We start from the raw sequence: 22,382 nt of genomic DNA, 5'->3' as shown, positions 1-22,382 counted from the left end.
CATCTTTACAAAAGGGGATTGATTTCCTTGTGGCTTTGTACTGGCAGTTTGCATGTAACGTGAATCCATTTTTATTCTGATTTTGGAGTACAACTATGTGTACAGTTAACCTGAGGAGATTCTCTTCAGCTTATTCTGGGTTTGCAGCACCCAGCTGATAAATAGCTAAAACCCTAGATTACACAATCCAGCTTTATTTACAATCATGGATCACAGGCTCCCAACTTAAGATGTAAAGGTTGGGAATGGTGGTATGTCTGGTGTTCCCTGCTCTCTGTTCATGTAGCTCAACAGATACGTGCTTGATGTAGGAATTCATAGAACCATAGAAAGGTTATGGTGCAGAAAGAGGCTAGTCAGCCCATCGTGTCCGCTCCAGCTAAAAATAGAGGAAAAAAAAGAAACTAACCGCTCATTTTTAATCCCCCTTTCCAGCACTTGGGTTATAGCCTTGCAGCTTATAGAAATTTGCTTGCAGATCCAGGTACTTTTTAAATGAATTGAGTGTTTCAGCCTCAACCACCAATTTAGGCAGTGAATTCCAGATGCCCAATGCCCTCTGGATGAAAAAGTTTTTCCTAGTGTCCCCTGGCAGTTCTTGATACTCAGATCTGGTGTCATAACCTTCTGGGTTTCACATTTAATAATGGCACTGTTGCTAATAGTGAACCATCCATTTTCATACATTTCGGGGCAGCCCCGGTTCTATGTGGCTTAACCTGGTAATAATTTTAACTCTGAATCAGAAGTCTGAGAGCTCAGGTTCCACTGTGGGACTTGAGCACATGATGGCCTAAGTGTGGCCAGTGGCAGATAAACACTGCTTGCTGCTCATTACACTTGCAGCTTAAAGCAGACTTTTTAATGGGCATTTGCATGCCAACCTATGGTAATTAGAGAGCCATTTCAGCACAACACCCTCTGCAGAGCATCTGGCAGTTGCGTGAACAGGGCATGCAACAGTGTGTCTCTGTAACCAGTCAGGTTGAAAAATCCTCACTGAGCCATACAGAGACTAAACTAGGAAATATATCATTTAGAATATTTAATTCCATGTAAAGTCATGTGCAGAAAGTGAAATAGCGAGGGAAAGAAATATGGGATTGAACGATAGAGGAAACAAAGTAAAACTTAAAAAAAAATATCAACAATGATTAAAACCTGAAGGAATGAGATTCCACACTTGTAAAACTGATGTTCTGGGGCTAGAGGGATTATTTGGTAGTAACTAAGACTTTGAAAATTTACTTTCGCCTTTAAGTGTGTTTCATTAGTGGTTAGTGGTTAAGGATGTGATAACAGGACACATAGAAAAGATCAGTGGGATTGGACAAAGTCAACATGGATTTATAAAAGGTAAATCATGTTTGACAAACCTACTGGAGTTTTTTTGAGGATGTAACTAGCAGAATAGGTAAGGGAGAACCAGTGGAGGTGGTGTATTTGTATTTTCTGAAGGCTATTGATAAAAGGCTAGTGTACAAAATTAAAGCACATAGAATTGGGGATACTATATTGGCATGGACTGAGAACTGATTAGCAGACAGGAAACAGTATAGGTATAAATGGGTCTTTTTTGGAGTAGCAGGTGATGACTAGTGAAGTACTGTGGGGATCCGTGCTTGGGCCCTAGTTACTCTCAATATATATGAATGATTTGGATGAGGGAACCAAATTAATATTTCCAAGTTTGCTGACGACATGAAATTTGATGGGAATGTGAATGGTGAGGAGCTTATTAAGAGGCTTCAAAGTGATTTAGACAGGTTGAGTGAGTGAGCAAATACATGGCAGAAGCAGTATGACATGAATAGGTGTGAAGCTATCCAGTTCGGTAGGAAAAACGGAATGGCAGAGTATTATTTAAATGACGATAGATTGGGAAATGTCGATGTACAAAGGGACCTGGGTGTCCTTGTACACCAGTCACTAAAAGCAAGCATGCAGGTGCAGCAAGCAGTTAAGAAGGCAAATGGTATGTTGGCCTTCATTGCAAGAAGACTTGAGTACAGGAGCAAGGATGTCTTACTGCAGCGATACAGGGCCTTGGTGAGACCACACCTAGAGGTACTGTGTGCAGTTTGGTCTCCTTACCTAAGAAAGGTTATACTTGGCATAGAAGGAGTGCAGCAAAGGTTCATCAGACTGATTCCTGGGATGGCAGGATTGTTGTATGAGGAGAGATTGGGTCGACTAGGCCTGTATTCACTAGAGTTTAGAAGAATGAGAGGGGATCTCATTGAAACAAATAAAATTCTGACAGCTGGACAGACTGGATTACAGGGATGATGTTTCCTCTGGCTGGTGGGGGTGAGTGGTTCTAGATCAAGGGGTCTCAGGATATGGGGTAAGCCTTTAGGACTGAGATGAGGAGAAATTTCTTCACTCAGGGTGGTGAACATGAGAATTCTCTACCACAGAAGGCTGTGGAGGCCAAGTCACTGAATATATTTAAGAAGGAAATAGATTTCTAGACTCTAAAGGCATCAAGGGCTATGGGGAGAGAGCAGGAGTATGGCATTGAGATAGAGGATCAGCCATGCTCACATTAAATGGCAGAGCAGGCTCGAAAGGCTGAATGACCTACTTCTCCTATTCTGCATGTTTCTAAGTACCCAACTTCCTGCCCTTCATGTATTTGAATGTAAAATCTCTCCTGAGGTACTGGTGAAGTGAAGCTTATGAAGGAGCAGGTCAAATTGGGCACCTGATTTCCACATTTTAACTGTGAATGTAGGTTGCTGTCCAATTTATTCCATACTAATGGTGAGCGATAGCCTTGCTGTTATTTTTGCTTCATAATCCAGGCAATTGAAGGCTGATATCTCGGTTTAGCGCTAAAGGAATGTTGTATTGTTTCAGCTGTACTAGTTCAGCTGTAGGCATCAAACTAAGGCTCAATCTGTCTGTTCAGATGGACTTAAAAAGTTCCTCTGCACTATTTAAAGAAGAGAAGGGAATTCTCCAGTGACTGGGCCAACACGATATCCTATTAATTCTGCCAAAAAACAGATTAACTGGTAATTTATCTGATTGGAACATTCTGTTTGCAAAATGGCTGTTGCATTTGATTACATTCTTGAAGCACATTTAAGATTTTTTGGAGAGATTTGATGAGGTGCTATTTGAATACAATTTTTTTTAAAGATTGTGTCCTTATGAAACAACGATAAGCTCACGTTTTACAATGAACTGCACACGTACAGCTTTTTACATTTATGTCACCAACTGGTGTAGAGTTTGGAGGTGGAAGAAACAATTTGGTAGTGAAAAATGCAAAACCCACACCACAGTTTGAGAAGCTCTATTACTTAGGCTCTTTTACTAGAGATGTTTTGGGATTGTTTTTGTAACAGAAACTTTGCAACTGCTATTGGAATGTTTGAACTGAAGCTCTGACAGATATAAGGACGTGCTCTCTTTAACCTGTAAGGCCCCCTCCAGCTCCACAAGCAAGTTCCAAAGTGATTTACAGGGAAAAATAAATGGGTGCCACACTTTTAAGATCAATAGATTAATATCTGTTTCAGTAGAAAGACTCAATAGCATACTGCATAATGATTTTAATCCTTCTGAGTTCCTGCTGTTTACAGTAATCCATTTTTATTCTATTCTCTTCATACAGAAGGCAAATGGCTCAATTTTTCCAAGCCAGAATAGCCAGAAATCACTTTGTCTCCTTAAATCTTCCAACTTCCCCATTCAATTAAATTTGACTAGAATCATCAGAGGGTCTTGGCTGCTAAAGTGAGGATTTAGTTAAGTTAACGTGGCAGATTGTTGTTGACTAAGAGTATTGAGGGATCTCGAAACAAGATGGACAAATGGAGTTAAGATGCAGATCGGCTGGGACCTAATTGGATGGTGGCATAGGTTTGAGGAGCTGAATGACTTGCGGCTATTCCTTTAGCATTGCTTCCTCCCAAATTCACGCAAGTACTTGGATCAAAATCTTTCAGCAGCACCCTTTTATTGCTGGCACATAATCGCCAGTGTGTTATAGCACCCTACAATACAATATTGAAAAGCACAGTTATGACATCCAGTGGTAGAAATTTGGTGCAGCAACTTTGGTATTTGCTAGTCGAGCAGGTAATTTTTTCCGCTTGAGTTAAACAGGAAGCTCAACAGGACTGTTGTGCAGATCTGAAATAAATGACATTACTGACCTTTTCCTGAAGCACAAACAAATCTTTAAAATACCATAGTGAGGGATATCTAACCTTCATGCTTGAAGTGTTGAACTTCTTCAAAATATATTCGGGCACCAGTTGGAATGCCTGGGGACGACCTCTGGCAGGCGAGTGTGACACCATCTATCATTGCTGCTTGACCAACAGCTATATAAAAATAATGCCGACATAACCACAGAAAATGCTAGAAATACTCAACAGGTGGAGGACCCCCTACTGACGAAACATTTCAGGTCAATGACCTTTCATTCAACCTGGAATGTTAACTCTGTTCCTCTCTTTCCACAGATGCTGCCTGGCCTGCTGAATATTTCCAGTTTTTCTGTTTTGATTCCAGATTTCTACATCCCCAGTGTTTTACTTTGTGTTATTTCCCAACTTATATTGATTGCGAGTTTGGCTGCACTGCGGCCATTTAAAACCATTTTAATGACTCCAGTGTCAAGTTTGGTCCCTAAGCTGGGTTGATTTAGCTGATTGCAGCTGGTCACTACAGTTGTCAGCAGAGCCCCTGGAGTTAGAGAGGGGCTCTGGGGCTTTCCTACTTCCCACCAACCCCTCTGTTCTATAGCTGGAAGTGACTACTGAGTGCGAGCAGCATTGAACTTGGTTTGATTTCTCCATTGATTACTGATATTTGCTGTTAAAACTCGCAAGCAGCTGGGTGAGGTATGAAGATTCCCCAATGGAACTGTGTCCCGGTGAGAGTTAGTGCTTTCAAGAAAGCTGGGGAAGGGAAATAACAAAACATAAAAACACCTTTCAAACATTGAAAATAAATGCATTCCCTAAAGCAGTCTAATCATCTGGTGAATCAAATATCTGTGTAGCATAGTAACTGCGCATTTCACAGCTCAATAGAAGAAAAGTTGCACCATCACCTTTAAGAATTGACTTTTTCTCTATTGATGTGAGTTGTGAATGTTGGGCTTTACAAGACAGCTCTGTTTAAAATGTCCCCTTTTAATTTAAGGTAAAACAAAAAGTTAGGGGGCTGGTGGTGATACTAAACTTCTACCCAGAGACAGGCCCATGTGATCTGGTTGTCATGGGGAAAGAAACCCATCGATTGAATATTTCAGTGTGGGTGCAGTTTTTATGTACTAGATAACCTGATGGGCACTTCCTCTGCAGCTCCCAAATAGAGCACATTTGCACCTCCAGTAATGTTGTGTGCTTTTTGCTTGTTTCACTCCAGTCAGTGTCATCAATGCTGTCATGTGCATGGTGACTCACCAAGGCAATAGATCACTTAGCAGTTGACAGTTGTTGCCAACATTTAGAACATTACTGGACTAGGGAGGCTAGGTACATGTCTAAAAGACTGGTATGCCTTATCGTGCCTGGGAAGCTCAGTAGCAAAGAGTCGGTGCAGTATGTGTGAATGTTCATTAAATTCTTCTTATAACTCGCAGGCATCCACCCAATTTGCTGTTATTACCACACAAGTACGCTAATCTACCTTCAGCCTGTTATTCTTCAATTGTGTTTCTCATGCTGCCGTGTTTATCTTTGAAAATCTTAAGTTTCTAAGAAAAACATACAAGAGTATAATGGAATCCTGTAATACAGACCACTATACTCACTTATAACAGTCAAAATCTGCATCTTCAAACCACAGCCTACTGTTCGTAGTGATCGGTGCAGATCAGTTTTAGTGACCTTATACGTTCAAGAGTACAATTCTGATTACTGAAAGGCAGCTGCTTCACTTGTGATGTTGCTAGTTTATGAAGATGAGCAGAGGAATGGATAGTAACATTATTGTGCTAGTAATTGCCGATGCTTTTGAACAAAACAAAATATGAATTTTACTAATGTCAGAATGTTGCAGTGTAGAAATAGGCCTCTGCAAGTGTTTTTCTTCATATAAACTACCTAGCCTGGTCCCCCTCTCTGCCTTGCTCCCCATATCATACTCCTCTTTTGTTTCCAGTGACTGCCTGATTACATCTTAAAAGAATTCATGGTTTCTGCAGCAGTTTATGGCAGAGAACACTGTTTGCTAATCACCTCTGGAGAGGTCTGGATTTAAACATTAAGGGGTGGATATCAAAGTATAATGCCGACAGCAAATTGGGAGGAACTGCAAACTGCCAAGAGATGACAAGGGCATCCACAGGTTTTGAGAATTAGTGGGAGCTGTGGTTTAGTACAGGAAAAAAAATGATATAATAGAATTTTGGGAAAAGAACAAAGAATCAGAGAAACCTTAAAGTAGTAAAACTCCCCAATGCAATAGAGGAGCAAAAGCCATGCAAATACATAAATCCATTATAGTGACTGTGTACCTGTATCTTGTTTGAGTATTATTTCATGGCCTAGTTCATAATCCAAGTCTTCATTGTTCCCTGTCTGAACCATTTTGCAGCACTCAGCTTTAAAATTACATTAAATTGCCACCCAGGCTGCTGATACTAAACAATTTCTATATTCCCACCAAGGTGCAGCTCACTTTGATAAATGTGGAAACGCACCATCCCTCAGGTCCCCATGCTGTGCCTGTTGGCACTGATTCAGCACATCAGTCTACAATGTCAACTTTAATATAGTAACATGATGATCTGCAAACCAGCCAAAGGTTATTGTAATGCAGCTCAATGACCCTCTGCAGATATTGTTAAAGGTTTGGCGTCAACCTGCAAGTGTCTAACATAATGACACTTTGCTACTTTACCAACCAAGTGCTTCAGATTTTAATCAAACTGTGAAGGGATTTTTGACAGCACCCTCTTGCTCTATTCACCAGTTCTTTTGGGAACAGTCCTGCTCCAACCTGTGTTAGTAACAAGTGATGAGGTACTTCAACCACTCTGAATCTGCTGTTTTTTTTGACTATTATTAGAGTTTTCCCATCATCTATGATCTTTGCTACCTGGGTAGCCTCTAGCAGTTTGTCTCAGTTTTGATATCTCTTACCCCGCCCCCCCCCCCCCCCCCACCCCCCACCGCCCCCCCCAAAGCTTCTTCCAATTTGCTGGCCTTCTCCTACCAGCAGTGGTTTATGTTGAGCTATATTTCCCAACTGCAATTTTTTAGTAACTCGTCCAAGTGGCCCTCCTTAATGTGTAAGCGCAGCGATTACCACCTATTAGGCATCAAAACTAAACCCAAATTTGGTCTCATCAGAACTTTAAATCCTCTTTATCCTGTTCACGCTACAATGCTCACAGGATCTTAGAGCACAGAAGGAGGCCACTTGGCCCTGTGCCAACTCTTTGAAAGAACTCTCCAGTTAGCTTCACTCTCAAACTAAACTGCCTTGGCTCAGATCAGTTAACTTGATTATATAAAAAAAGAAAATGCTGGAAAAAACTCAGCAGATCTGGCAGCATCTGTGGAGAGAGAAGCAGAGTTAATGCTTAGAGCCCATTTGACTCTTCAGACTCTCTTACGGACTCAAAACATTAACTTTGTTTCTCTCTCCACAGATGCTGCCAGACCTGCTGAGTTTTCCCAGCATCTTCCATATTTATTTCCGATTTCCAGTACCCGCAATATTTTGCTTTTATTTCAGCTAACTTGATAGCCTAGGATCAGGTGTAGGACCATCCTGGTTAAGTATCACTCTGCTCGGTATACTTAACTGTTGAGTCAATAGAGGAATGATCATTTTTTATCATCAATCCCTAATCCCAAGCCCATTTGTACTTGCTACATTTGGGTGTTTTTTTTCCTAGGTTAGGGGAAGAGAGTCCGCCTGCTATGTCTCCATGGCCAGTCATTGCATTCTTACTAAAAACTGCAGCCTGGAAATTCCTGGCTAGAAAGTTTTGGGATGGGGGTTGATTCCTAAATCTGCTCCATCATGGATTCCATCAAAATTCCAGTTTTTATCTGCCACTTTTCTAATGGCAGTTAATGTTGGTTGCCGTTGGCAAATAGCATTCTGAGTCCCACTTACGTTCCTGTATGACAATTACACCTGCATCATGCAGTGGTTTTATATTTAGATCACTGAAAAGATGGATCTAGAAATTCTTGCGGGACAGTGAGGTAGGGCAGAAGAGGCATTTGCACCTCTTCTCTACACCACCCCAAAGCCCACGTAGTCAGCTGTCAGAATTATGTCTTGCATCCAAAAAGGGAGCATAGACCTAGTGCTACTGAGTCTCTGCCTGGCCCAGGTTTCTCCCCCACCAGCAGGTATTATGTGATTTTCATTGGCAGGAAACTGGAAGAATTCTCAGGCTGAGGTTTCTAAGCTGGCATTCCTCATCTGTGCCACCATGCACTTTACAATCAAATAGAATTTTTTAAAAAGGGCTTGGAGAGCCAGCTTATTTGATTGCGGAGTTCAGTGTGCTAGAGACACATGTTGGTCACCTTTTGTGTGTAAATCATCAAAAGATGTGAACATGCTTACAATGTGTTTATAGGCAACATGTTTAGAGTGGTGAGATAATGAAGGCACGTGTCTGGAGGACATACAAACATACAAATTAGGAGCACGAGTGGACCATTCAATATCTCGTGGCTGTTGTGCCGCTTGATAAGATCATGGTTGGTCTGACTGTGGTCTGGACTCCACTTTCCTGTCTACTCCTTATACCCTTTGTCTCTCTTGTCAATCAAGAATCTTTTAAATTTAGCCCTAAAAGTATTCAAAGACCTAGCCTCCACTGCTCTCTGGAGAAGAAAATTTCAAAGACTAACAAACCTCTCAGAGAAAAAAAAAATGTTCCTCATCTGTTTTATATGGGAGACCCCTTATTTTTAAACTGTGTCCCCTAGTTCTAGTCTCTCCCATAAGGGGAAACATCCTCTCAGCATCCACCCTGATGAGTCCCCTCATGAGTGTTTTGCGTCAGTGAGATCACCTCTTATTCTTCTAAACTCCAATGGTAAAGGACAAGCAATGCAACCTTTCCCCATAAGATAACCCCTTTACCCCAGGAATCAGTCGCGTGAACTTTCTTTGAATTGCTTCTAATGCCTTTTCTTAAGTAGGGAGACCAAAAATGTGGTCTCACCAACACCCTGTACAACTATAGCAAAACTTCCCTACTTTCATATTCCAGTGCCCTTGAAATAAACAACAATATTCTGTTTGCCTTCCTAATCATTTTCTATATTTATATGCTAACTTCTTGTGATTCATGTGCCAGGACAACCAGATCGCTCTGTACCTCAGGATTCTGCAATCTTTCTCCATGTTAAATAATATATTGCTTATTTATTCTTCCCACAAAAGTGGACAAATTCACATTTTCCATCTGCCAAATTTTTGCCCATTCACTTAACCTATGTATATCACTTTGCAGACTCCTTATGTCCTCCACAATTTACCCTCCTCCTTATCTTAATGTCACCAGCAAATTTAGCAGCCTTACATTTGGTCCCTTCATCCAAGTCATTAGGAGAGAAGTCAAATTTTTAAACAAAAAGAAAACCTTTCATTCCGTCTTTTTTTTGCAGCTGGATCTGGAAAAACCCATCGAGGAGCAGGGACCACTTGATGTTATAATCCACAAACTGACCGATGTAATTCTGGAGGCAGACCAAAATGATGCACAGTCCCAGGAACTGGTTCAGAGGTTTCAGGTGAGGACACCATCGCAGCCCCCATGAGACTCCAACACAGCCTGTAAGGGGGAGTGGGGGGGGGGTCATCTCTGCCCCAATTAGGGGAAGGTTGCCTTCCAGGATTGGCCTGGAGTTTCCAGAAATTGAAGACAAATCTTCTGGATACCCTGGAGATGATATTGAAGCACTAAAGAAAAATATGTTACCTTTTTCTTTAGAACATTTGTGTTTATCAGTTTTATAAGACAATATTGGAGATGAGAGGGAAGACTGTTTGAGCAACTGTCAAAAATCATCCAATTGGATAGCTGAAGTGTCTTTTCACCTTCCAATTGGTGTGAGAAGCTGGCACTCACCGATCATGGGCCTGTTGAGTGATTGATGGGTGGGATAGGCGGTGGGGGTGGGGGGGTGGTTGGTGGTAGTGGGGTGGGAGGTGGGAATGGGGTGATTGGAGCCTGGGAGTCATTAAATGTATTTCTAAAAGGTTTTATTTTACCAGTGTTTGGCCCTAGCCTCAATCCAAAATGGAAGCCACTGATAGTCTCTTGTCCTTTATGATTGATGACATGTACACTCGGGAACATGATACTTCAATGGAAAGGCAAATAGAAGCACTTGTATATTCTCAAGTGTTCGTGAGAGAGGTGCCTAAGTGGAAGCTGTGGGATATAATGCGCTGTTTGCTACTGTTTACTTTTGCTGTTGTTGCCAGTCCATGTTGAGGCCTACAATTCTCATAGCCAATGTTCTCTCACTAAGCTGAGTGTCCATGCTCAGTTTGGCCACTTTGAATTACTGTGTACCTTGCACATGTGGTAATTTAAACACAGTTAAAGAAATTGCCTGCGCACTCAAGTAAAGAATGAAAGGGAACATTGATCATAACTGAAAGGGAGGAAATCTGGCCTTGCAGCTGTAGCTTTAAGTGAGGGCAACAGCAGCTGGTGACATCTGTGGAAATGTGTGCTTCTGGAGATTGAGTCGTTCACAATACAAAGTGGCATGGCCTGTGGGAGTACAGTCCATTTGCTATTTGTGGTACTCCTTCACTGTAAAATGGACAAAAAATTGGCAGAAAGTTACATTTGAGCAGAAAGCATTTAAAGGCCTAGGTCAAAACAGGATTGTAATTTTATAAGCAAAGCACAGCTGGATTCATTTTCTATCATAGCGCATCAAACTAATAAAATAATACTCTTCATGAAATTTGATACCCCTTTGAATAATTAATTTCCATGCTCAACGTTAGAAGAAAAAATGACCGTGAATTAATTGGATTTAACCACAGTTTCTTTTCCTCACTTATCTTAATTACTCGTTGGCATGACACAATGTGCTCGACTGCCTCCCGCATTCCCGCCTCTAGGGTTGAACATGATTCATAAGTTGGATACGATTCCATGGACGTCAATCCTCTTCCAATGCTTGTCCAGCTAGCCATTATTCGTGTGGTGAGCCTTGACAGAGTCCATTCAGCCGTGAAAAATGTCACAGCCAAGCCATCCTTGCCTGATGTTCAGCAGAGCAGTTCCAACACAGGTTGCCTGATAGCAACCAGGAGCCAACCCAAAGCACAGAGCACATTAGTAACCCTAGTGCTCCACCAGCAAAGATCAGCTACTCTGAACTAAAGCCTCTGTAGCACTGTTGACGCATTTGCGGGGAGCCCTGTAGCTGCTTTTGGCCTCATTCCTGGTCAGTTCATCAAATGTCCTCTGGAACTGGCCTGCAGGAGCCATACAATAGTGGCCAGGATTGACTTGAACTTCTCTGAATGAGTGTCTGTTTACAGTCCTCTTCAAACAATCTTGCAAGTGAGTTATATATGCTGCACTGTAGCAGCAGGCAGCTTCCAGAAGCTCCCACTTTTATGGCCTATATTTCTCCTGATCCACTTCAGCGGCTAATTCAGGGATGAATTGGTAACCCAGAGTCTGCAGTGCATTATCGCTATTTGGGTTAGACCTGGTACCGTTTTAAACCATTCACAATGATCTCCTTTGTTATAAATTCTTTCAAGCTTGTCTCACCAGTAACTCCTTCCCTCTCCCGCCTCCCTACCCCTTTATGGGAACTAGGAGATCCAGTTCAACACTGTTCTTCAGGGTCTTAATTTTTTCTTTAATCACTTTGCTGAATCACCATGTCTCTTCAGTCATGCAATAAATCTCTGGCCCTGACCCACATTTTACAAAACAAATAAACCTTGTATGGTGTGTTGTTTATTGAATTTTAACATGAACATCACTGATTTATTGCTATCGATTTTTTTCCCCCCTGCTTCACTGATGCATTTGACACACTGAACTTTTAATTTCTTCCAAAGTCATGGCATGATATCTTGATTAAGAAGTGTGCTGATTTTATTTAATTCTGGTGTTGTTTCTCCCGTCTCTTCTAAGCTCCCAAAATACTGCTGTGTGCGGTCTCCCTCTCTCTCTCTCTCTCTCTGTCCTCACTTTATTGAAATTGAGTGTTTGCACAGGCTCCTATTCCACTCTTTTTTTTTTTCTCTATTGAACTCTGGAGAACAGGTTTTCATGTTTCATTGCCTGGGGGTAGCCAGGCCAAAAAAAATCAAGTGGGCTACTGCCCTAACACAGCCCACCAGTTTACCTGCCCATTAATTTAAAGGAACAGAAAATCAGTCAAGCCACTTTCATGGTGGTGGGTGCTGCTCCCAGTCCAAATTTCCTGTGACTTGCTCCTCCCTAACTAGGTTGGAGCTAATTTCCTGCAGGTGTGATGTTTCCGACCTGTGGTTTCTTCTATTCTAGTTGTTCCTGGACTTCCTCAGTGTGGGTTTATCCTAGTAGCATCATGAGACAGCGGGAATGGCTGGAACAATATGCTTTGTCCTGTTGTCCTGTGTCACCATTCTTGCCCATTATGTAGTACTAATCCTGTCCAGCTTCTCCATTCTCCTGATCACCTCCCTCAAGCCCCTCTACCTCTGCATTCCCTTTGCTACCTGCCCATTTCCATTGAGCTCCAAACCTCCTTTCTTCCTCACCCCTATGGTTTCTGAGGATCACCCTGGTCCTCCATCTGCCCCCACCCTGGTCTCTCTTATAATGCATTCCATTTGTCTGACCTAGGTAATTGGGTTTTGTCCTTTTCTCCCCTCCTGCAAGCTTGAAGATTGAGTTTTAGAAACACTATCTTGAGCCTCAGGGACCTGAGCTGCTTGATGTATCATCTGGTCTCACTGAACCAGACTAGAGGTCCCAGATTTGACACCAATCCAGGCTGAGTTAACCGACCTGTGTTGGGGCAATAATAGAGCTGCTGCAACCAGCCTCGGTTGCCCTGAGGGTAAGGAGAGGAACATTAGTTTTAAGTGACCTTATCTTTAGTGCAGATCAAGCAAGGTTGGCTGTGATATTGGCAGTGGCCTGCCAACAGTCGCTTACCAGGTGAACATTAATGATGCGGCCTTGCTACGACAGGGCCACCTTCACAATCACTCCTTGAGACATTGAGCAGAGGAGGGGTTGAGGAAAATAGCCAACAAAGAAACAAAACTGATTGGTGTGGTGATGGGGTGGCAGAAATCTATATTTGATGACGTGAAGGTAGGAAAATACCCTGAGGGAAAAAATGCCCAAGTATAAGTATGGTTTTTTTTCAGGATTACATTGACGCACATCCAGAGACCATCATTCTGGATCCACTGCCTGCAATCAGGACCCTCCTAGATAGATGCAGGTCATATGAGCTGATTCGCAGACTTGAAGGCTATATGCAAGGTATGTAGTTAAACTATATTGCTGAAATTCAAAACTGCTTGCTGATGATTTGTTTTTATACATACTCATTTGTTAAACCTGAATTATAAGAGGTATTTGGCAGACCAGCCAATCCCTGCTCTCTGAAGAGCTGCTGATGACATTATAAGCTAAGTCCTCTGAATACAATTGTCCCATCCCTATTCAAAATTGTGGATGCTGGATGGTGAGTTTTATTATATTACAGGGCGTGGTATGTAACAGTTATCTTGTGATAATGACTGAAGTACATGGGGTGTGAGGAGTGAATTCTACCAAGCATGAACTGCATTCTCATTTCTTACCCTGGATTTGCCGTGACCTCAAGCCTCTTAGGTGCCATGTCATTCTCAATCCAAGGTTCAGAACTTTGAAATACTGTTTTTGTCCACATGTGGACCACTACTATCCTTTCACCTCAGAAATATTGCCCATCTATATACCCCAGCCCCTGCGCCATGTTGCTGAAACTCTGATTTATGTTTTTGTCACCTCCAATACTCTCTCTATCTCTGCCCCTCTGCTACTTGTCCCAAACTGCAGTTTACTCAGAGCATTCCACTTACACACACATGTCCTGAACTTGCATTGTTCCCGTACTTTTCAAACTCCACTGGCTCTCTGTGAATTAATATTGAGATTGTTGTCTTTAGTTTTCGAATGTTTCCAGAAGCTCACTCAATCCTACCTCACTGTGTCCTGGTGCCCTGGATGCTGAGTCAGTTTAAACTGTTAAACCTCCTGGGTGGATGGAAAGCCTCCCCTGATGATATTGGGAGACGAGCAGTGAAGCTTTTCCATGTCCTGACCAGAACTTATCCCTCACCCAACCTCACTAAAACCAGATTATCTGGTGCAAAATTCTTTTTGTTCCTTACTGTTGTGTTTTGCCTGTTCTTCCTTCGATCAAGGGGCAGTTTGCATCCATGTCATTTTGTCCCACTCCTGTCACTTAATTTAAAGTAGAATTTCAGATTTATCTTTTACTGTCCCTAAACCATCTTATACACCTTTTAAGATCACCTCTCCAATGCCCGGTTATTAGGTTGAAAGGCTGCGTTCTCCGCACCTTCTCTATAAGCTCAGACATGTCACACTGGGAATTATTAGCTTCATGGTTTTTCACTGCCCCCAGCATTTAAAATGTCTCCCAAGTTTATCACTATGTAATATAATAATTGAGATGCAGTCTGACCAGAGCACTGTACAGCATGATTGTTCTTCCCTTGGACTTGTTTATTGCTATGTAGTTCACCATTCCATTGACAATGAATTGCTGCTCTGTTCTGGTTGACTATGTTTAGCACCAAGTCCACTCGGATAGCAAGGCCTTGTTCATTCTTAGTTTATTTCAACACCATTCATGGAGTAAGTGTACTGTCCATTTCTCCTCCTCCTCCTATTGAGTACAGTCTGCAATAAATTTCATCTGACATTGTTCTGTCACGCACTTCTTGAATTCCTTCCATTTTGTACTGAACATTAAAATGATCTTTTGCTTTCAAAGTGACTTTGTGTGTGTAAACAGGAACTACCCTTCTCCAGAACATCAACCCCCTTGAAAGCTTTACATTTCCCCCCCAATTCTGACCTCATGTGCATCCCCAACTTTCTTTGCTGCTCCGTTGGCAGCTGTCTGAGGCTGGAGCTTTGGGATTCTCTCCTCAAGACCTCTTCCCCTGCCCCACCACCCCCCCCCCCCCCCCCCCCCCCCCACCCCCCCTTTTTTAATGCACTCTTAGAACCTACATCATTTTAATAGTTTTTATTCACTTGCCCTAATGTCCCTTTCCTTGGCTTGCAGTCATTTTATTTGGTCTAATTGTGCTGCTACGAAGTATATTGATATGTTCTACAACCTTTAACGTGCGATATAAATGCAAGTTGTTTCAGTAGTAGCAGCAGCAGTGCCGCCACCACCATCACCAAACACCTTTAATGGAACACGGTTTGATACCAAAGAAGTATTACATCAAATGACCAGAAGTTTGGTCAAAGAGACACATTTAAAGGAGCACCATAAAGGTAGAAGTGGAGGCAGAGAGATGTAGGAAGGGAATTCTAGAGCTGAGGGCATTGGTGAGGCCAGTGGTGGTGTGATTAAAATGGGGAATGCTCAAGAGGCCAGAATTGCAGAGACCCAGCAGGGATAGTAGGCCTGAACAGAATTAGAGAGACAGAGGGGCGAAGCCATCAAGTGATTTGAAAACCAGGATAAGAATTTTAAAATCAAGGTATTGCTTGACTGAGAGCCAAAGTAAATCAATGAGCATAGGTGTAATAGTTGGTCCTGGTACATTTAGGGTTAATGTGGGACTGAGTACAGTAATGCCCACGCAGTAATGTAAGAAGACACATGACCCAGAGCTATGGTCAGCCTAGAGATGGACAGAGATAAAAACAAAAAAACTGCGGATGCTGGAAATCCAAAACAAAAACAGAATTACCTGGAAAAACTCAGCAGGTCTGGCAGCGTCGGCGGAGAAGAAAAGAGTTGACGTTTCGAGTCCTCATGACCCTTCGACAGAACTTGGCAAGTTCTGTCGAAGGGTCATGAGGACTCGAAACGTCAACTCTTTTCTTCTCCGCCGATGCTGCCAGACCTGCTGAGTTTTTCCAGGTAATTCTGTTTTTGTTAGAGATGGACAGAGTTGGGTAAAGGCCTAGATTGGAGTCAACTCCTGTACCCTCTACTGTAAATATGAATATAGTTGAGTTTGTTATTAAAGACTTGCCATTAACATACTCAAGAATACCAAGCCTACTTCATGGTGCCGGAGCGGGATTCTTCAATAGGGAAGATGGGTGAATGGGATTTGCTAGTGAGTCAGGGCATGAACAGGTTAGTTTTGAGTATGCTCAAGTTTCTGAAAGATGGAATGTGGCAGGCAGGCCAGGAGTGCATTGGAATAATCATGCCTAGAAGTAACAAAGGAATTTTTAAAATTCATTCATGGGATGTGGGCGTCGCTGGCTAGGCTAACATTTATTGCCCATCCCTAATTGCCCTTGAGAAGGTGCTGTTGAACTGCCTTCTTGTACCACTGTAGTCCATGTGATGTAGGTACACCCATTGTGCTGTTAGGGAGGAAGTTCCAGGATTTTGACCCAGCAACAGTGAAGGAATGCTGTTATATTTCAAAGTCAGCGTGGTGAGTGGCTTGGAGAGGACCTTCCAGCTGGTGATGTCCCCATGTATCTGCTGCCCTTGTCCTTCTAGATGGCAATGGTTGTGGGTTTGGAAGCTGCTGTCTACGGAGCCTTTCCTGTAGTGCAACTTGTAGGTGGTGTACATTGCTGCCACTGCATTGGTGATGGAGGGAGTGAATGTTTGTGGATGAGGTGCCAATCAAGTGGGCTGCTTTGCCTTGGATGGTGTTGAGCTGTGTGAGTTTTGTTGGAACTGCAGTCATCAAGGCAAGTAGAGTATTCTAACACATTGCTAACTTGTGCCTTGTAGATGGTGGATAGGCTTTGGGGATTCCTAGCCTCTGACCTGCTCTTGTAGCCACAGTATTTATATGGCTAGTCCAGTTCAGTTCCCAGTCAATGGTAACCCCCAGGATGTTAATGAGAGATTCAGCTGTGGTAATACCATTGAATGTCAAGGGTAGATGGTTAGATTCTGTCTTTTTGGAGATGGTCATTGCCCAGCACTTGTGTGGCACAAATGGTGCTTGGCACCTATTACCCAGAAATTGAGTGTTGCCAAGGTCTTGTTGCATTTGGACATGGGCTACTTCAGTGTCTGTGGAGTTGGAAATGGTGCTGAACATTTTGCAATCATCAGTGAACATCCCCACTTCTGACTTTATAATGGAAGGAAGGCCATTGATGAAGCAGCTGAAGATGTTTGGGCCTGAAGAACTCCTGCAGTGATGTCCTGACTGAGATGATTGACCTCTAACAACCACAGCCATCTTCCTTTGTGCTAGGTATGACTTCAACCAGCAGTGTTTTCCCCCTGATTTCCATTGACTCCAGTTTTGTTAGGGCTCCTGATGCCACACCTAGTCAAATGCTGCCTTGACGTCAAGGGCAGTCACTCTCACCTCACCTGTTCGCATGAGTCATAAGCAACAGATAAGCTGAGGCGGAGGTGAGGTGATGGGTGGTCTGTGTGGGGCGTTAGGCGATGTTACAGAGGTGGAAATAGGTGATCTGAGTGATGGTGTGGTTGTGTTGGGAAGCTCATCTCGGGGGTCGAACATCACAGAACGGCCACAAACAGTCTGATTCATCCTCAGGTAGTTGCCATGGAGTTGGCGGTCGGGGAAGAGAGTTTGTGATGGGGACCGAAGACTGCTTCAGTCTTCCTAGAATTTAATTGGAGGAAATTTCTGCTGATAGAATACAGCAGGCAGGCAACCAAAGTCAGACAACTTTGAGATAGAGGAGACACCAAGAAAGGTAGATAGAGCTGAATATCAACAGCCTACATACAGAAAACCATGATTCTGGATGAAGGATCCAAGCTGAAGTTCATAGAGAGAAGTATTTGCTTTCCACATCTACCGAAGCCCTGAATTCTTTCAGCTGAACTGTTCAGGATTTCAGGACTGCTTTCATTGTTCTGTAGTTTATCAGCCATTCTGTCAACCTCTCACCCTGGTTGATGCTCTAGGGCTAGCAAGCTGCAATTTTTCTGTCTGTGTTTAGGCTTCAATTGAAAACAGTTGTAAATCTCTGGCGTATGACCACCAAACTGCTGCTATCTTTGAAAAGTGTGTGAGCTTGAGACTGGCTTTGCCATTGCATCAATAGTCTTGGAACATCATGACATGCTTTTGTGACCTGCAGAAATTCTGATCGCCAGTATGGTTATCACTTGGTTTAGAAGGGAAGTCTCCTGTTAAGCAAAGAGTATATGAAGGCACTTGGTGTTCGACCCAGCAGCACTCCAGGACCAGCCAAAACCAGGATCAACCTTACGACTCTGCCAAACTCTTTAATTGTTGGAGAGGCCCAATCCATTAAGCTGCAAAATTCATCCTCCCACCCGTTGTGTGTAAAGTTCTTGGTGATTAAATAGGACAGACAGGGCCTTTGGAGAGGAAACTGGTCCTGGAAAATCTTTGTTACTAGCATTGAAAGGCTAAAGCACTTAAGGACTGCTGGTGACGACTTCAATTTCAATGCACCAGGGTGGAATGATGGATGGAGTTCTCAATTGTGCTACTAAATGATACCTACGAGTAGAATAACCTGCTCTCTGATGGCGAACTCACTGCAATGACCCGCTCTCTGACCAAGAAAATTCACTGCAATAACCCGCTCTCTGACCAAGAAAACTCGCCGCGATGACCCATTTTCACGCCGGGGAAACTCGCGACGATGACCCGCTCTCACACTGGGGAAACGTTGTGATGACCCGCTCGCTGACTGACCTGTGAAACTTGCCGCGATGACCCGCTCTCTGCCTGGCCGGGGACACTCGCCGCGATGACCCGCTTTCTGCCTGGCCGGGGACACTCGCCGCGATGACCCGCTCTCTGCCTGGCCGGGGATACTCGCCGCGATGACCCGCTCTCTGCCTGGCCGGGGACACTCGCCGCGATGACCCGCTCTCTGCCTGGCCGGGGACACTCGCCGCGATGACCCGCTCTCTGCCTGGCCGGGGACACTCGCCGCGATGACCCGCTCTCTGCCTGGCCGGGGACACTCGCCGCGATGACCCGCTCTCTGCCTGGCCGGGGACACTCGCCGCGATGACCCGCTCTCTGCCTGGCCGGGGACACTCGCCGCGATGACCCGCTCTCTGCCTGGCCGGGGACACTCGCCGCGATGACCCGCTCTCTGCCTGGCCGGGGACACTCGCCGCGATGACCCGCTCTCTGCCTGGCCGGGGACACTCGCCGCGATGACCCGCTCTCTGCCTGGCCGGGGACACTCGCCGCGATGACCCGCTCTCTGCCTGGCCGGGGACACTCGCCGCGATGACCCGCTCTCTGCCTGGCCGGGGACACTCGCCGCGATGACCCGCTCTCTGCCTGGCCGGGGACACTCGCCGCGATGACCCGCTCTCTGCCTGGCCGGGGACACTCGCCGCGATGACCCGCTCTCTGCCTGGCCGGGGACACTCGCCGCGATGACCCGCTTACTGATGGAGAAAGCTCAGCACCCGTAAGAGTGACTAGATGTAGAAAATAAATGCTGCCTTGCCAGTTACAACCTAAGAATTTTTTTAAAAAGCCAACTAAATGCTGGAGTCATAACCCCCACCACTGTGGCTGAATCTTGAACGCTCAATCCTCATTAATCTTTTGGTATGGCTTCCACAACTGTAGCTGTAGAGAGACATGGTTGTACTCGATGAAGGAGATTGGCTAAAACTCAGGTCTCTTGTGAAGCAAAGTATTAAACCAAGTTAGGAAGTAATAACTAGGAATAGTATTGATTAGTGTCACGTGAGATAGCTATAGGCCAAAGGTAGGGGAACAATGGCAGTTTTTTCTGCTGAGTTTGCAGTTTTAAAAAATCATTTTATTTTCATGTTTCCAAACAATTTCAGTCTTTTTGACTGATTTGCCTTTAAATGCATTTCAGAATCGGTCTAACTCTGCCCTCTGAAGAGAAACCGTCACCTTAAGCCCGTAGCCTTGAATAGATTGACTGGCTAGTGTTCTGTCCTTGGGGGCCAGGATGATTTGAGGGTTGTGAATGTTATTAAAAAGAGAATTGTGTTTAAGCAAGCCAAAAGATGAATTGTGTAACCAGCTATAATGTCATAGACTAAATACAGTTCATGTAATCTTGCAGAATGTTAAACAAGATATAGTTACTGCAGTTCCTTATGGGCCTATTGTACTGAAGAAGCCATAACAAAATCTCGCCATGGCCAGAGGCCTATCTGCAATCAATCTAGTGTGCTAACACATTTGTTTGATTGAAATATCTGCAGTTCATCAGGGTTTATGAAATGTGCAACTCGTGGTTTGTTTAACTTGGCTGGAAGCAGTGGAATACCATTGAGAGCTTCCACTGGATCGGGGGCCCTGGGTAAGATACTCTGGTTAACTGAAACAAATACGGATTGTATTGGACTGACTGAAGCCTCATCAGGTGCACTTCCCACACTTGTGAGCAATGTTGGTTAGTGTGCATTAAAAGGGGAGAAGCCTACAGGCGTACTAGTCCGAAAACGCCCATTTCCTCTGATTTCAGAAGCTAAGCAGAATCAGGCCTGGTTAGTACTTGGATGGGAGACCGCCTGGGAATACCAGGCGCAACAGGCTTTAGAAACATGGAGCAGGGCCGTTTCAAACTGGCGGCAGTGCCACAGGGGAGGAAGCCTCAGAAGCAGAGCCGAGGAGGCAGGAGGCCCAGGGAGGGAGGGAGAATAATTGCTCCAAAAAAAGACTCAAGTGGTTCAATAGAAATTGAAGCTGGACTTTGCGATAAGGAACTATGAAAGCCAGCTCCATCATGCCCAAGGAACTGAACATTGTCAAAGCACTACAGAAGAAACGCAAGGTGAATGATTAGTGGACGTTTACAGATCTGCGAAATCCATGCAGACATTGCAAAGGAGGATTGGAGTGCAGTCGAAGCTTGTGAAATGAGACTTCTGTCATACTCCTCTTCCCTTGAGTGTTTTCTTTAATCCATTTTAAAAAAAAAAGGTTGTTTGAAATTGAAAAAATAAAAAGGGGGAAGGCATTTTATTCCCCAGTTGACTTTCTGATTTTCAACTGTAACTTAGGGAAAATGGCTCCCCACATGCACAGAGTATCGAAATAAACTGTTTAGACTCATTAGGTGGACTCCATGCTCAGAGTCGGGTCCTGGATCATCTTTTTGATTTAAGCATTTTGCTTCTAAAGCTAATTAGGCAGTGATGAACTAGGAGTTCTGTGTTTCTTGTGATGTGCAACAACTCCAGGGTCAATCTAGCACAAAGTGAGTTCAAATGCTAGAGCAGGTCCTCGATAGATCATAACCTTTGAGCTCTTAATTGCCATTAGATTATTGTAGTATTGATGAGAATTTTTCTAAAGTATGGTCACTTAATGGAACAACTTGTTTAAGAACAGAGTCTCACATCACGCCTCAAATTTTTTTTAAGTGAAGTCATTACCAAGAGTTGTCGCTGTTTGAAGACTTTGTTAAAATCATCCATTTCTGTGGCTGGAATTTTCCGCTCCATTGGTGGCAGGCATCATGGCAGCCAGGATGGGGACCAATGTGGAGGAAAGACCAAAAATCTGTTTTGCACCGTTGTGAAACCAGTTTGCGATTATCTGCTCTGCCTGTCAGTGGTGGGCTGCCTTTCCTGCTGTCGCACGTTAGGAGCCTAATTTCAATACTCTAGCGTCCCATTATAAACCCTGCTTGCCGGAATCACCCCTCCACACTGGATCATCCTGGTACGTTGGCATGATTTCAGAATGACGTGATTCACAACAGCATTTAAAGGGCATGCACCTGGCGAGCTGAACTTCGAGAGGAACTCGGAAGTGAGTGCGCACTAACGTTGTGCAATGCTCGTGAAGATCGCCTGTTCAACTTCAAGGAAGGGGTGCCACACACTCAGGTGAGGGCACAGTCATGTCACTTTTTTCCTGGCTGGCTGACGGTCAGGTGATGGGGCAAGGGCTGCACTGCAGGTGGGGGTTGGGGGTCTGGGGGTTTGGTGCGGGAGGGCAGCCCAGTCTGATGGTAGTGCTCTGGCACATGCCAGGATTGGGGGAGGGAAGCGGCCATGCATTAGGGAAACCTTATATAAAGTGAGCGTTCTTCCCCAGCTGAGACAGTTCAGATGCAGCTACATTGACATGCTTGGAGTCGGGCATCTAGCTTATCGGCCCACTTGAGCAATGCAGAGGCATGAGAGTGCCACTAAATACTCCTGAACTTTGCACCCCTTGGGCACAGGCTGCAGAACAATTGGGCA

General features: G+C 44.0%; 1 protein-coding gene across 2 annotated transcripts in view; it reads left to right on the top strand.

The window, feature by feature from the left end:
- The window catches only part of LOC121292530 (inositol-tetrakisphosphate 1-kinase-like), a 214,734-nt gene that overhangs the window by 132,591 nt on the left and 59,761 nt on the right, over positions 1 to 22,382 (top strand). For both annotated transcript variants that reach the window (XM_041214623.1, XM_041214624.1), the window contains exons 4-5: positions 9,612 to 9,737; positions 13,354 to 13,471. In XM_041214623.1, the coding sequence (XP_041070557.1) occupies positions 9,612 to 9,737; positions 13,354 to 13,471 (244 nt within the window). The remainder of the gene's footprint in view (positions 1 to 9,611; positions 9,738 to 13,353; positions 13,472 to 22,382) is intronic.

The sequence above is a fragment of the Carcharodon carcharias genome, chromosome 20 (assembly GCF_017639515.1).
Source record: "Carcharodon carcharias isolate sCarCar2 chromosome 20, sCarCar2.pri, whole genome shotgun sequence".
Taxonomy (NCBI): domain Eukaryota; kingdom Metazoa; phylum Chordata; class Chondrichthyes; order Lamniformes; family Lamnidae; genus Carcharodon; species Carcharodon carcharias.
Note: the sequence above shows the minus strand (reverse complement) of the source record. Positions and strands in the feature narration are given on the sequence as shown.